The 14,000-nt window shown below is 53.3% G+C and overlaps 1 protein-coding gene across 1 annotated transcript in view; it reads left to right on the top strand.

Moving 5' to 3' along the window:
* LOC140404730 (zonadhesin-like) overlaps window positions 1-13,522 on the top strand; it is a 120,685-nt gene extending 107,163 nt beyond the window's left edge. The window contains exons 32-33 of the mRNA XM_072493414.1: window positions 4,116-4,206; window positions 11,775-13,522. Of these exons, the coding sequence (XP_072349515.1) occupies window positions 4,116-4,206; window positions 11,775-11,910 (227 nt within the window). The 3' untranslated portion in view covers window positions 11,911-13,522. The remainder of the gene's footprint in view (window positions 1-4,115; window positions 4,207-11,774) is intronic.
* The last annotated feature ends 478 nt before the right edge of the window (window positions 13,523-14,000 follow it).

Below are 14,000 nucleotides of genomic sequence, written 5' to 3'. Positions count from 1 at the left end.
GTCCAGCGTCATTGAAGCGAGCTGCGGGTAGCCATCGGCTGCTTCGGGTGGCGAGCGTGTGCGGTTCCGATGTCGGGATGTCCGGAGACCCTGTGGGGGACAAGATGGCGGCGCCCATGGTGCGCACATTGCGGGGTCGGGACAAGGTGGCAGCGCCGATGGGGCGCACGTGGCCGAAGGGGGACAAGGTGGTGGCGCCCATTGTGCGTCTGGTGTGGGGGAGGGGGCGATAGCGGGCGCGATCGCAGCGACTGCGCGGGCCTGGCACACAGCCGCGAAGTGGCCCTTTTTACTGCAGGCTTTACAAACTGCAGTGCGGGCCGGGCAGTGTTGGCGGGGGTGCTTCTGCGGACCCCCGGGGTCCTCAGATCGGCGTGCGGCGCAGGCGTATTGGGAAGGCAGGGACCCAGCTGAGGAGGTCGTCGGCGGGGTCCAGGAGGGTTGGAAGGAGTAGGAGGGTGGGCAGCGCAGCGGGAGGGGTACGATTGTACGTTACAGGATGCGACCGTCATGGAGAGCGCCAAGGTTTTCGTCTCCGCCAGTTCGAGCGTGGTCCCTTCCAGTAATTGTTCTCGGATGTGGTCCGACGCAATCCCCGTCACGAAGGCTTCGCGCATGAGGAGATTCGCGTGTCCGGCGGCCGTAACGGCCTGACAGTCACAGTCCCGGACGAGTGGAATTAGGGCCCGCCAGAAGTCTTCGATGGACTCACCAGGTAGTTGCGAGCGGGTGGCAGGTACATGCCTGGCGAAGAGCGTGTTCGCCTTCTGCGCGTGGTGTTCCTTCAGGAGTTCCATTGCTTTTGTGTAATTCGTGGCGTCTTGGATCAACGGGAACTCGCTGGAGCTCAGTCTGAAGTACAGGACGTTTATCTTCTGAGCGTCCGTTGGCGCGGGGTCTGCCGCGTTGATGTAGGCCTCAAAACATGCTCGCCGGTGAGTAAAGTCTTTCCTGGCGTCGGGCGAGTGCGGATCCAGCTGCAGGCGATCGGGCTTAATTCGGATATCCATTCTGTGGAAAATCTGACTAATAAATTGATGCACGATCAATTGCACAAAGACTAAAGTTGGGTACAACTGTGGCTTTATTACAGTCAGATGCGTGGCCTCCTGCTGCAGCTGGCGAAATGGCAGGGCACTGGAGGTCATGCATATTTATACAGTTCTCCCTGGGCGGAGCCAGCCGGCAGGAGATACCGACGAACCTGTAGTGCAGGTCCTACCTTACATCCCCTAATACAGTGGTGCACCACATAAGGGATAAGAACATAAGAACATAAGAACTAGGAGCAGGAGTAGGCCATATGGCCCCTCGAGCCTGCTCCGCCATTCAATGAGATCATGGCTGATCTTTTGTGGACTCAGCTCCACTTTCCGGCCCGAACACCATAACCCTTAATCCCTTTATTCTTCAAAAAACTATCTATCTTTATCTTAAAAACATTTAATGAAGGAGCCTCTACTGCTTCACTGGGCAAGGAATTCCATAGATTCACAACCCTTTGGGCGAAGAAGTTCCTCCTAAACTCAGTCCTAAATCTACTTCCCCTTATTTTGAGGCCATGCCCCCGAGTTCTGCTTTCACCCGCCAGTGGAAACAACCTCCCCGCATCTATCCTATCTATTCCCTTCATAATCTTATATGTTTCTATAAGATCCCCCCTCATCCTTCTAAATTCCAACAAGTACAGTCCCAGTCTACTCAACCTCTCCTCGTAATCCAACCCCTTGAGCTCTGGGATTAACCTAGTGAATCTCCTCTGCACACCCTCCAGTGCCAGTACGTCCTTTCTTATAAGTGTAGAAGATTGTAGTTTAGTCGGGCAGTATGGTCGGCACGGGCTTGGAGGGCCGAAGGGCCTGTTCCTGTGCTGTACATTTCTTTGTTCTTTGTTCTTTGTTCTTTAAGTAAGGAGACCAAAACTGAACACAATACTCCAGGTGTGGCCTCACTAATACCTTATACAATTGCAGCATAACCTCCCTAGTCTTAAACCCCATCCCTCTAGCAATGAAGGACAAAATTCCATTTGCCTTCTTAATCACCTGTTGCACCTGTAAACCAACTTTTTGCGACTCATGCACTAGCACACCCAGGTCTCTCTGCACAGCAGCATGTTTTAATATTTTATCATTTAAATAATAATCCCTTTTGCTGTTATTCCGACCAAAATGGATAGCCTCACATTTGACAACATTGTATTCCATCTGCCAGACCCTAGCCCATTCACCTAACCTATCTAAATCCCTCTGCAGACTTCCAGTATCCTCTGCACTTTTTGCTTTACCACTTATCTTAGTGTCGTCTGCAAACTTGGACACATTGCCCTTGGTCCCCAACTCCAAATCATCTATGTAAATTGTGCACAGTTGTGGGCCCAACACTGATCCCTGATGTCATGTGTTGGGTTGTCCTGCAATGAGGATCTTCCAGGAATGTCCGGGATGGGATGCAAGCCTGCCCTTTGGTGCGGGAAGGGAATTATAGAAAGTGGAAGTTTGAAACCGGCCCCAGGCAGCTCCGGGGGTTCCGATATTCCCCTCGGGACACCCAGCCGGCTCAGGAACCTTCTCTGCTGACCGGCCTCCCTATGTTCCACCCTCCATAAGCTTCAACTCAACCAGACGTCTGGGTCCACCACCGCACTGGATCCCCGGTGCTCGCTGACATAAGAACATAAGAACTAGGAGCAGGAGTAGGCCATCTGGCCCCTCAAGCCTGCTCCACCATTCAATGAGATCATGGCTGATCTTTTGTGGACTCAGCTCCACTTTCCGGCCCGAACACCATAACCCTTAATCCCTTTATTCTTCAAAATACTATCTATCTTTATCTTAAAAACATTTAATGAAGGAGCCTCTACTGCTTCACTGGGCAAGGAATTCCATAGATTCACAACCCTTTGGGTGAAGATGTTCCTCCTAAACTCAGTTCTAAATCTACTTCCCCTTATTTTGAGGCTATGCCCCCTCGTTCTGCTTTCACCCGCCAGTGGAAACAACCTGCCCGCATCTATCCTGTCTATTCCCTTCATGATCTTATGTTTCCATAAGATCCCCCCTCATCCTTCTAAATTCCAACGAGTACAGTCCCAGTCTACTCAACCTCTCCTCGTAATCCAACCCCTTCAGCTCTGACCTGACCCATCGGGCGTTGATTCATGTTTAAGGTTCTCGATTTTGCATTCAGAGTCCGCCTTGGACACAACCCTCCTCCCCAACCTCCATTTCTCTGCAACATCTATACGTGGCACGGCGGCACAGTGGTTAGCACTGCCGCCTCATGGTGCCAGGGACCTGGGTTCGATTCCGGCCTTGGCCATTGACACGTACGGCCATTAAACATTCTCCAAATTCCTTGCACACTCCAAGCGAGATCACGAGAAATAGGAGCCAGGGAGTGGACCACTCGGCCCTGTCCAGCATGCTCTGCCATTCAGTACTATCATGGCTGAACTTGGGCCTTGGCTCCATTATCCCGTCCGCTCCCCAAATCCCTTAATTCCTGTAGAATTCAAAAACCTGCCCATGCCTAAATGCATTCAGCGATGGAGCACCCACAATCCCTCGGGGCGGAGAATTCCAAAGATTCACACAACCCTTTGGGTGAAGAAATTTCGCCTCATCTCGGTCCCAAAATGGCCGACTCAATCCCAAAATGGCCGACTCAGTCCCAAAATGGCCGCCCCTTCTCCTGAGACTGTGGCCCCGCATTTTAGATTTCCCGACCAACGGGAACAATCTCTCAAGCATTCTATTGGTGATTAACTTGAGGGTCTTGGTGATGGAGCGTTACGATGACAAGTTTCGGTGAGGGAAGACGGGAGGTGAGCCGAGTGCTGCGTAAAAGCCAGCGTGGACTGGTTAGGCTGAGTGGCCTAGCTCATGGGCTTGTGTGTCGACCCTACGTAGTCCTCTGCAATCGCGTACATTCACGTCGACATAATGGGGTGAGCGCCCTCGCCCAATCAAAAGTTATGGAATTCTTCCTGGGGCCGCGGTGGTGGATAAGATGGCGGAGTCTGCGCCCAGCTACAGGAGGGACATTTCTCTTTCCCGTCTAATCTCCAGGTCTGCAAAGTAACTTCCTCAATGCTTCTCATTGTCTCTCCTTAGATATCACCAGTGTCATCATTGTTGGGACAGTGGTGACTGTCGTAATCCTTCTCATCATCGGGGCGGTCCTGATTTATGTTTGCTGCTGCAGGTAAACAACATTTTGCTGTCAACATAATTAAATGATTCACTATCACGTCCACATTTATTCGAGGGAGGTTCGAGTTGAGGGATTGAATACTTTCAGTTTGGGTGTCAAAGGCCCTTTCGGGGAAAGGGGTCAATGGCAGATTGAAGTATAATCTGTGATACCCCGATAAAGGACTGGGCCCAGTCCAGCATCCGAAGGACAGTTCTCCAATTCTCCACGGCAGCCATTTTGTGGCCACTCCCACTGATGTCAAGAGAATCGAGATAGGAATGTGGATCCGTGCCTCTTGCGAGCTCAGCTGAAATTATTTAACTCTAGCCGTCTCGTTATAAGATTATTAAAAACCTAACGTGCTACCTCACCCTCTCCCCATAGCCCTGTATCAATCCCCAAACTAATCCCACTGCCCCGCTCTCCCCATAGCCCTGTATCAATCCCCAAACTAATCCCACTGCCCAACTCTCTCCCCATAGCCCTGTATCAATCCCCAAACTAATCCCACTGTCCCGCTCTCTCCCCATAGCCCTGTATCAATCCTCAAACTAATCCCACTGCCCCACTCTCTCCCCATAGCCCTGTATCAATCCCCAAACTAATCCCACTGCCCCACTCTCTCCCCAGAGCCCTGTATCAATCCCCAAACTAATCCCACTGCCCCGCTCTCCCCATAGCCCTGTATCAATCCCCAAACTAATCCCACTGTCCCACACTCTCCCCATAGCCCTGTATCAATCCCCAACTAATCCCACTGTCCCACTTTCTCCCCATAGCCCTGTATCAATCCCCAAACTAATCCCACTGCCCCACTCTCTCCCCATAGCCCTGTATCAATCCCCAAACTAATCCCACTGTCCCACACTCTCCCCATAGCCCTGTATCAATCCCAAACTAATCCCACTGCCCACTCTCTCCCCATAGCCCTGTATCAATCCCAAACTAATCCCACTGCCCACTCTCTCCCCATAGCCCTGTATCAATCCCCAAACTAATCCCACTGCCCCACTCTCTCCACATAGCCCTGTATCAATCCCCAAACTAATCCCACTGCCCCACTCTCTCCACATAGCCCTGTATCAATCCCCAAACTAATCCCACTGCCCCGCTCTCTCCCCATAGCCCTGTATCAATCCCAAACTAATCCCACTGCCCACTCTCTCCCCATAGCCCTGTATCAATCCCCAAACTAATCCCACTGCCCCGCTCTCTCCCCATAGCCCTGTATCAATCCCCAAACTAATCCCACTGCCCCGCTCTCTCCCCATAGCCCTGTATCAATCCCAAACTAATCCCACTGCCCCGCTCTCTCCCCATAGCCCTGTATCAATCCCCAAACTAATCCCACTGCCCCACTCTCTCCATATCCCTGTATCAATCCCCAAACTAATCCCACTGCCCCACTCTCTCCACATAGCCCTGTATCAATCCCCAAACTAATCCCACTGCCCCGCTCTCTCCCCATAGCCCTGTATCAATCCCAAACTAATCCCACTGCCCACTCTCTCCCCATAGCCCTGTATCAATCCCCAAACTAATCCCACTGCCCCGCTCTCTCCCCATAGCCCTGTATCAATCCCCAAACTAATCCCACTGCCCCGCTCTCTCCCCATAGCCCTGTATCAATCCCAAACTAATCCCACTGCCCCGCTCTCTCCCCATAGCCCTGTATCAATCCCCAAACTAATCCCACTGCCCCACTCTCTCCATATCCCTGTATCAATCCCCAAACTAATCCCACTGTCCCGCTCTCTCCCCATAGCCCTGTATCAATCCCCAAACTAATCCCACTGCCTCACCCTCTCCCCATAGCCCTGTATCAATCCCCAAACTAATCCCACTGCCTCACCCTCTCTCCATAGCCCTGTATCAATCCCCAAACTAATCCCACTGCCCCACTCTCTCCCCATAGCCCTGTATCAATCCCCAAACTAATCCCACCGCCCCGCTCTCTCCCCATAGCCCTGTATCAATCCCCAAACTGATCTCACTGTCCCACTCTCATCCCATAGCCCTGTATCAATCCCCAAACTAATCCCACTGCCCCACTCTCTCTCCATAGCCCTGTATCAATCCCAAACTAATCCCACTGCCTCACCCTCTCTCCATAGCACTGTATCAATCCCCAAACTAATCCCACTGCCCCACTCTCTCCCCATAGCCCTGTATCAATCCCCAAACTAATCCCACTGCCCCACTCTCTCCCCATAGCCCTGTATCCATCCGCAAATTAATCCCACTGCCCCACTCTCTCCCCATAGCCCTGTATCCATCCGCAAATTAATCCCACTGTCCCGCTCTCTCTCCATAGCCCTGTATCAATCCCCAAACTAATCCCACTGCCCCACTCTCTCCCCATAGCCCTGTATCAATCCCCAAACTAATCCCACTGCCCCGCTCTCTCCCCATAGCCCTGTATCAATCCCAAACTAATCCCACTGTCCCGCTCTCTCCCCTTGGCTCTGTATCAATCCCACACTAATCTCACTGCCCCACTCTCTCCCCATAGCCCTGTATCAATCCCAAACTAATCCCACTGTCCCGCTCTCTCTCCATAGCCCTGTATCAATCCCCAAACTAATCCCACCGCCCCGCTCTCTCCCCATAGCCCTGTATCAATCCCCAAACTGATCTCACTGCCCCACTCTCTCCCCATAGCCCTGTATCAATCCCCAAACTAATCCCACTGCCCCGCTCTCTCCCCATAGCCCTGTATCAATCCCCAAACTAATCCCACTGCCCCACTCTCTCCCCATAGCCCTGTATCCATCCGCAAATTAATCCCACTGCCCCACTCTCTCCCCATAGCCCTGTATCCATCCGCAAATTAATCCCACTGTCCCGCTCTCTCTCCATAGCCCTGTATCAATCCCCAAACTAATCCCACTGCCCCACTCTCTCCCCATAGCCCTGTATCAATCCCCAAACTAATCCCACTGCCCCGCTCTCTCCCCATAGCCCTGTATCAATCCCAAACTAATCCCACTGTCCCGCTCTCTCCCCTTGGCTCTGTATCAATCCCACACTAATCTCACTGCCCCACTCTCTCCCCATAGCCCTGTATCAATCCCAAACTAATCCCACTGTCCCGCTCTCTCTCCATAGCCCTGTATCAATCCCCAAACTAACCCCACTGTCCCACTCTCTCCCCAGAGCCCTGTATCAATCCCCAAACTAATCCCACTGTCCCACTCTCTCCCCATAGCCCTGTATCAATCCCAAACTAATCCCACTGCCCCGCTCTCTCCCCATAGCCCTGTATCAATCCCAAACTAATCCCACTGTCCCGCTCTCTCTCCATAGCCCTGTATCAATCCCCAAACTAATCCCACTGCCCCGCTCTCTCCCCATAGCCCTGTATCAATCCCAAACTAATCCCACTGTCCCGCTCTCTCTCCATAGCCCTGTATCAATCCCCAAACTAACCCCACTGTCCCACTCTCTCCCCAGAGCCCTGTATCAATCCCCAAACTAATCCCACTGTCCCACTCTCTCCCCATAGCCCTGTATCAATCCCCAAACGAATCCCACTGTCCCACTCTCTCCCCAGAGCCCTGTATCAATCCCCAAACTAATCCCACTGCCCCGCTCTCCCCATAGCCCTGTATCAATCCCCAAACTAATCCCACTGCCCCACTCTCACCCCATAGCCCTGTATCAATCCCCAAACTAATCCCACTGCCCCGCTCTCCCCATAGCCCTGTATCAATCCTCAAACTAATCCCACTGCCCCACTCACACCCCATAGCCCGGTATCAATCCCGAAACTAATCCCACTGCCCCGCTCTCCCCATAGCCCTGTATCAATCCTCAAACTAATCCCACTGCCCCACTCACACCCCATAGCCCTGTATCAATCCCCAAACTAATCCCACTGCCCCACTCTCACCCCATAGCCCTGTATCAATCCCCAAACTAATCCCACTGCCCCGCTCTCCCCATAGCCCTGTATCAATCCCCAAACTAATCCCACTGCCCCGCTCTCTCCCCATAGCCCTGTATCAGTTCCAAACTAACACCACTGCCCCACTCTATCCCCATAGCACTGTATCAACCCACAAACTAATCCCACTGCCCCACTCTCTCCCCATAGCCCTGTGTCAATCCCATACTAATCCCACTGCCCTACTATCTCCCCATAGCCCTGTAACAATCCCAAACTAATCCCACTGCCCCACTCTCTCCCCATAGCCCTGTATCAATCCCAAACTAATCCCGCCGTCCCACTCTCTCCCCATAGCCCTGTATCAATCCCCAAACTTATCCCACAGCCCCACTCTCTCCCCATAGCCCTGTATCAATCCCAAACTAATCCCACTGCCCCGCTCTCTCCCCATAGCCCTGTATCAATCCCAAACTAATCCCACTGCCCCACTCTCTCCCCATAGCCCTGTATCAATCCCCAAACTAACCCCACTGCCCACTCTCTCCCCATAGCCCTGTATCAATCCCAAACTAATCCCACTGCCCCACTCTCTCCCCATAGCCCTGTATCAATCACAAACTAACTCCACTGCCCACTCTCTCCCCATAGCCCTGTATCAATCCCCAAATTAATCCCACTGCCCCACTCGCTCCCCATAGCCCTGTATCAATCCCAAACTAATCCCACTGCCCCACTGGCTCCCCATAGTCCTGTATCAATCCCCAAACTAATCCCACTGCCCCGCTCTCTCCCCATAGCCCTGTATCAATCCCCAAACTAATCCCACTGCCCCACTCTCTCCCCATAGCCCTGTATCAATCCTCAAACTAATCCCACTGCCCCACTCTCTCCCCATAGCCCTGTATCAATCCCCAAACTAATCCCACTGCCCCACTCGCTCCCCATAGCCCTGTATCAATCCCAAACTAATCCCACTGCCCCACTGGCTCCCCATAGCCCTGTATCAATCCCCAAACTAATCCCACTGCCCCGCTCTCCCCATAGCCCTATATCAATCCCCAAACTAATCCCACTGCCCCACTCGCACCCCATAGCCCTGTATCAATCCCCAAACTAATCCCACTGCCCCGCTCTCCCCATAGCCCTGTATCAATCCTCAAACTAATCCCACTGCCCCACTCACCCCCCATAGCCCTGTATCAATCCCCAAACTAATCCCATAGCCCTGTATCAATCCCCAAACTAATCCCACTGCCCCACTCTCTCCCCATAGCCCTGTATCAGTTCCAAACTAACCCCACTGCCCCACTATATCCCCATAGCACTGTATCAACCCCCAAACTAATCCCACTGCCCCACTCTCTCCCCATAGCCCTGTATCAATCCCAAACTAATCCCGCCGTCCCACTCTCTCCCCATAGCCCTGTATCAATCCCCAAACTAATCCCACAGCCCCGCTCTCCCCATAGCCCTGTATCAATCCTCAAACTAATCCCACTGCCCCACTCACCCCCCATAGCCCTGTATCAATCCCCAAACTAATCCCACTGCCCCGCTCTCCCCATAGCCCTGTATCAATCCCCAAACTAATCCCACTGCCCCACTCTCTCCCCATAGCCCTGTATCAGTTCCAAACTAACCCCACTGCCCCACTCTATCCCCATAGCACTGTATCAACCCCCAAACTAATCCCACTGCCCCACTCTCTCCCCATAGCCCTGTGTCAATCCCAAACTAATCCCACTGCCCCACTCTCTCCCCATAGCCCTGTATCAATCCCAAACTAATCCCACTGCCCCACTCTCTCCCCATAGCCCTGTATCAATCCTCAAACTAACCCCACTGCCCCACTCTCTCCCCATAGCTCTGTATCAATCCCAAACTAATCCCGCCGTCCCACTCTCTCCCCATAGCCCTGTATCAATCCCCAAACTAATCCCACAGCCCCACTCTCTCCCCATAGCCCTGTATCAATCCCAAACTAATCCCACTGCCCCACTCGCTCCCCATAGCCCTGTATCAATCCCAAACTAATCCCACTGCCCCACTGGCTCCCCATAGTCCTGTATCAATCCCCAAACTAATCCCATTGCCCCCCTCTCTCCCCGTAGCCCTGTATCAATCCCCAAACTAATCCCACTGCTCCACTCTCTCCCCATAGCCCTGTATCAATCCCAAACTAATCCCAAAGCCCCACTCTCTCCCCTTAGCCCTGGATCAATCCCAAACTAATCCCACTGCCCCACTCTCTCCCCATAGCCCTGTATCAATCCCCAAACTAATCCCACTGCCCCACTCTCTCCCCATAGCCGTGTATCAATCCCCAACTAATCCCACTGCCCCACTCTCTCCCCATAGCTCTGTATCAATCCCCACACTAATCCCACTGGCCCACTCTCTCCCCATAGCCCTGTGTCAATCCCCAAACTAATCCCACTGCCCCACTCTCCCCATAGCCCTGTATCAATCCCCAAACTAATCCCACTGCCACACTCTCTCCCCATAGCCCTGTATCAATCCCCAAACAAATCCCACTGCCCCATTCTCTCCCCATAGCCCTGTATCAATCCCCAAACTAATCCCACTGCCCCCACTCTCTTCCCATAGCCCTGTATCAATCCCAAACTAATCCCACTGCCCTACTATCTCCCCATAGCCCTGTAACAATCCCAAACTAATCCCACTGCCCCACTCGCACCCCATAGCCCTGTATCAATCCCAAACTAATCCCGCCGTCCCACTCTCTCCCCATAGCCCTGTATCAATCCCCAAACTAATCCCACTGCCCCACTCTCTCCCCATAGCCCTGTATCAATCCCAAACTAATCCCACTGCCCCGCTCTCTCCCCATAGCCCTGTATCAATCCCAAACTAATCCCACTGCCCCACTCTCTCCCCATAGCCCTGTATCAATCCCCAAACTAATCCCACTGCCCCACTCTCTCCCCATAGCCCTGGATCAATCCCCAAACTAATCCCACTGCCCCACTCTCTCCCCATAGCCCTGGATCAATCCCCAAACTAACCCCACTGCAGCACTCTCTCCCCATAGCCCTGGATCAATCCCCACACTAATCCCACTGCCCCACTCTCTCCCCATAGCCCTGGATCAATCCCCAAACTAATCCCACTGCCCCACTCTCTCCCCATAGCCCTGGATCAATTCCCAAACTAACCCCACTGCAGCACTCTCTCCCCATAGCCCTGGATCAATCCCCAAACTAATCCCACTGCCCCACTCTCTCCCCATAGCCCTGGATCAATCCCCAAACTAACCCCACTGCCCCACTCTCTCCCCATAGCCCTGTATCAATCTCCAAACTAACCCCACTGTCCCACTCTCTCCCCATAGCCCTGGATCAATCCCCAAACTAATCCCACTGCCCCACTCTCTCCCCATAGCCCTGGATCAATCCCCAAACTAACCCCACTGCCCCACTCTCTCCCCATAGCCCTGTATCAATCCCAAACTAACCCCAGTGCCCACTCTCTCCCCATAGCCCTGTATCAATCCCAAACTAACCCCACTGCCCACTCTCTCCCCATAGCCCTGTATCAATCCCAAACTAATCCCACTGCCCCACTCTCTCCTGTTATGGGCCAGCGTTTAGAGGACCCCAAAGGGTATCATGGAGTTCACCTGACCCCACACCCGAATAACCCTGAGCGCGTTTGTTTTTGTGAGCAGGGGTGGAGGAGCGAAGACGAGCGATACCACGAGCGACTGCAGCTCCCTTCGCAGCGACGCCGAGACTCAACAAATCTGGCCAGCCAAGCACAGTCCCTGGCACGTCGGACTGTCCAACCCAGAATACAACCACTGACCCACTGCGACCGGGTTGAAAATACGTCTTTAATCCTGACTATTAAATGCATTGAATTGTTTAATTAAAAAAAATGAACGAGCCGTTGCTTCACGTTGAATGTCGGGCCTGTCTTACCTGCGACATGCCTTGCTGACCCTCCCACGTGAGCAGCTAGTCCCAATGTAACTTTCTTGTCAATTCCGGTCAGTCGGCAGCAAGCTGTTGGCGCGTCCGCTTTTCCGGGCTGGCGCCGGGCGCGCGCCAACCCACCCGGGAATGTACGTCTACGCCGGTCTAGGGCACCCGCTCCACAGTTATGGCGGTCTGCCCACGAACACCCCCATGCACGCACCCCCCCCCCCCCCCTCCCCCCACACACACACACACCCCGAGGCAGATCCTTCAGGGGCGCAATTGGGATCTCACTTCCGTGAGGTTGACTCCTGTTACGAGGGATACAGGGCAAAGTCAGGCTGCCCGCCACTCACGGCCTCACTGAGTGGGGGGGGGGGGGGGGCCAGGCCTCCTGCGCGGCCTCCTCCTGCCCCCGCGCGGCTCCGCTCTCGCGTCCTCCCGATTATAACCGGAGGCTCGAGGGACCAATAATTGAAATCTCTGATGTCTGTTACCGTCGTTGGGTGCCAGCTGCGTTGGTCTGCTCGTCTCGGGGATCTTGCATCAATGTAGGCCGGAATTCTCCGCCCGGCGGGATTCTCGCTCATCCGGTGTATCGGATGGAGATTAGCGGGCTGTGCCTCCGACCTGTTGAACCGCCTCATGTGGCCAGCGAGTCCCAGAGTGGGACTTGAACCCGGGGGTGGGACGTTCTGCCCGTCCCCCCCCCCCCTCGTTCCTCAAGGGGGAGGGGGTACCCTCCGACAGTCGAGGTGTCCCGCCATTGGCAAGCAGGATCTTTCGGTCCCGCTGATGCCTGCGGGGTTGCCTCTGCCCGCTCTCCGCCACTGGCGAACTTGTCACGGCGGGGGGGGGGTTTGCCCTTGGTGGCATAGGAAGATCCCAAAGGTGGGATGGAATGGGCTGGTGGGGGGGGGGGTCCTGCCGCTATCCACTGAGCCCCAAGACCCCCCCCCCCCTCACAGGTACAATGAGGACATTCCGCCGCAATGCACCGTCACGGGAGTGTCCCTTTAAGAAAGGTTTTTGTCTCATCACATGACTTCAGCCATGTCATGGTGTGGGTGGAGCTGGGCTGTGGCTGTGTGAGGTTTTTACTTTCAGCTTTGGCTGCTGTGGACTACAGACAGAGAAAATAAGTGTTTTGGCCTCTCTCTCTCTCTCTCTAATTTCATCTTCAAGAATTGTTCCAGAGAGAAAAAACCATTGATTATATGGTAACTTAAAAGATATGGTGTGCTTTCCGGAAGGGTTTAAACCTGCTGGTGAGACGGGGTCAGAATCTCAGGAAAAGTCAGTCTTATTTAAGTGAGCTGGGCGTTTTTGGTTTATGAGATTTTGTTTTTGAATTGGAACAGTTAAGGTGGAATCCATTGTGTTATACAGAGATTACTGTAGCTGCATGGGTGTCTTTATGTTTGTAATTGATAAAAATTCTTGCTGTGGTTATATAAATGTTAACTGAGTTCTTAGAATAAAGCTTATTTTGATTAAAGTGTCTGTGAGGACCGATGAATCACACCTGAAGTGCTCATCCTCGCCAAATTCTTTTTTTTTTAGTACCCAATTCATTTTTTCTAATTAAGGGGCAATTTAGCGTGGCCAATCCACCTACCCTGCACATCTTTGGGTTGTGGGGGCGAAACCCACGCAGACACGGGGAGAATGTGCAAACCCCACACGGACTGTGGCCCAGGGCCGGGATCGAAGCTGGGACCTCGGCACCGTGAGGCAGCAGTGCTAACCCACTGCGCCACCGCGCGGCCCTATCCGAGCCAAATTCAACATAAGGGTTGTTGGTCAGGTGAACTTCATAATACACTTTGGAGTTTCTAAGACATGGCCCAGAAGAGTTCGGAAGGAGAGGTTACCTCTCGGGGGCTCCCTGGCTAATATATAACCCTCGGCTGACACCGAAAGAGAGATGACCCAGTCGCCTCTCACACTGGGAGCTTGCTGCGTGCAAATCGGCT

Source organism: Scyliorhinus torazame, chromosome 31 (assembly GCF_047496885.1).
Source record: "Scyliorhinus torazame isolate Kashiwa2021f chromosome 31, sScyTor2.1, whole genome shotgun sequence".
Lineage (NCBI taxonomy): Eukaryota > Metazoa > Chordata > Chondrichthyes > Carcharhiniformes > Scyliorhinidae > Scyliorhinus > Scyliorhinus torazame.
Note: the sequence above shows the minus strand (reverse complement) of the source record. Positions and strands in the feature narration are given on the sequence as shown.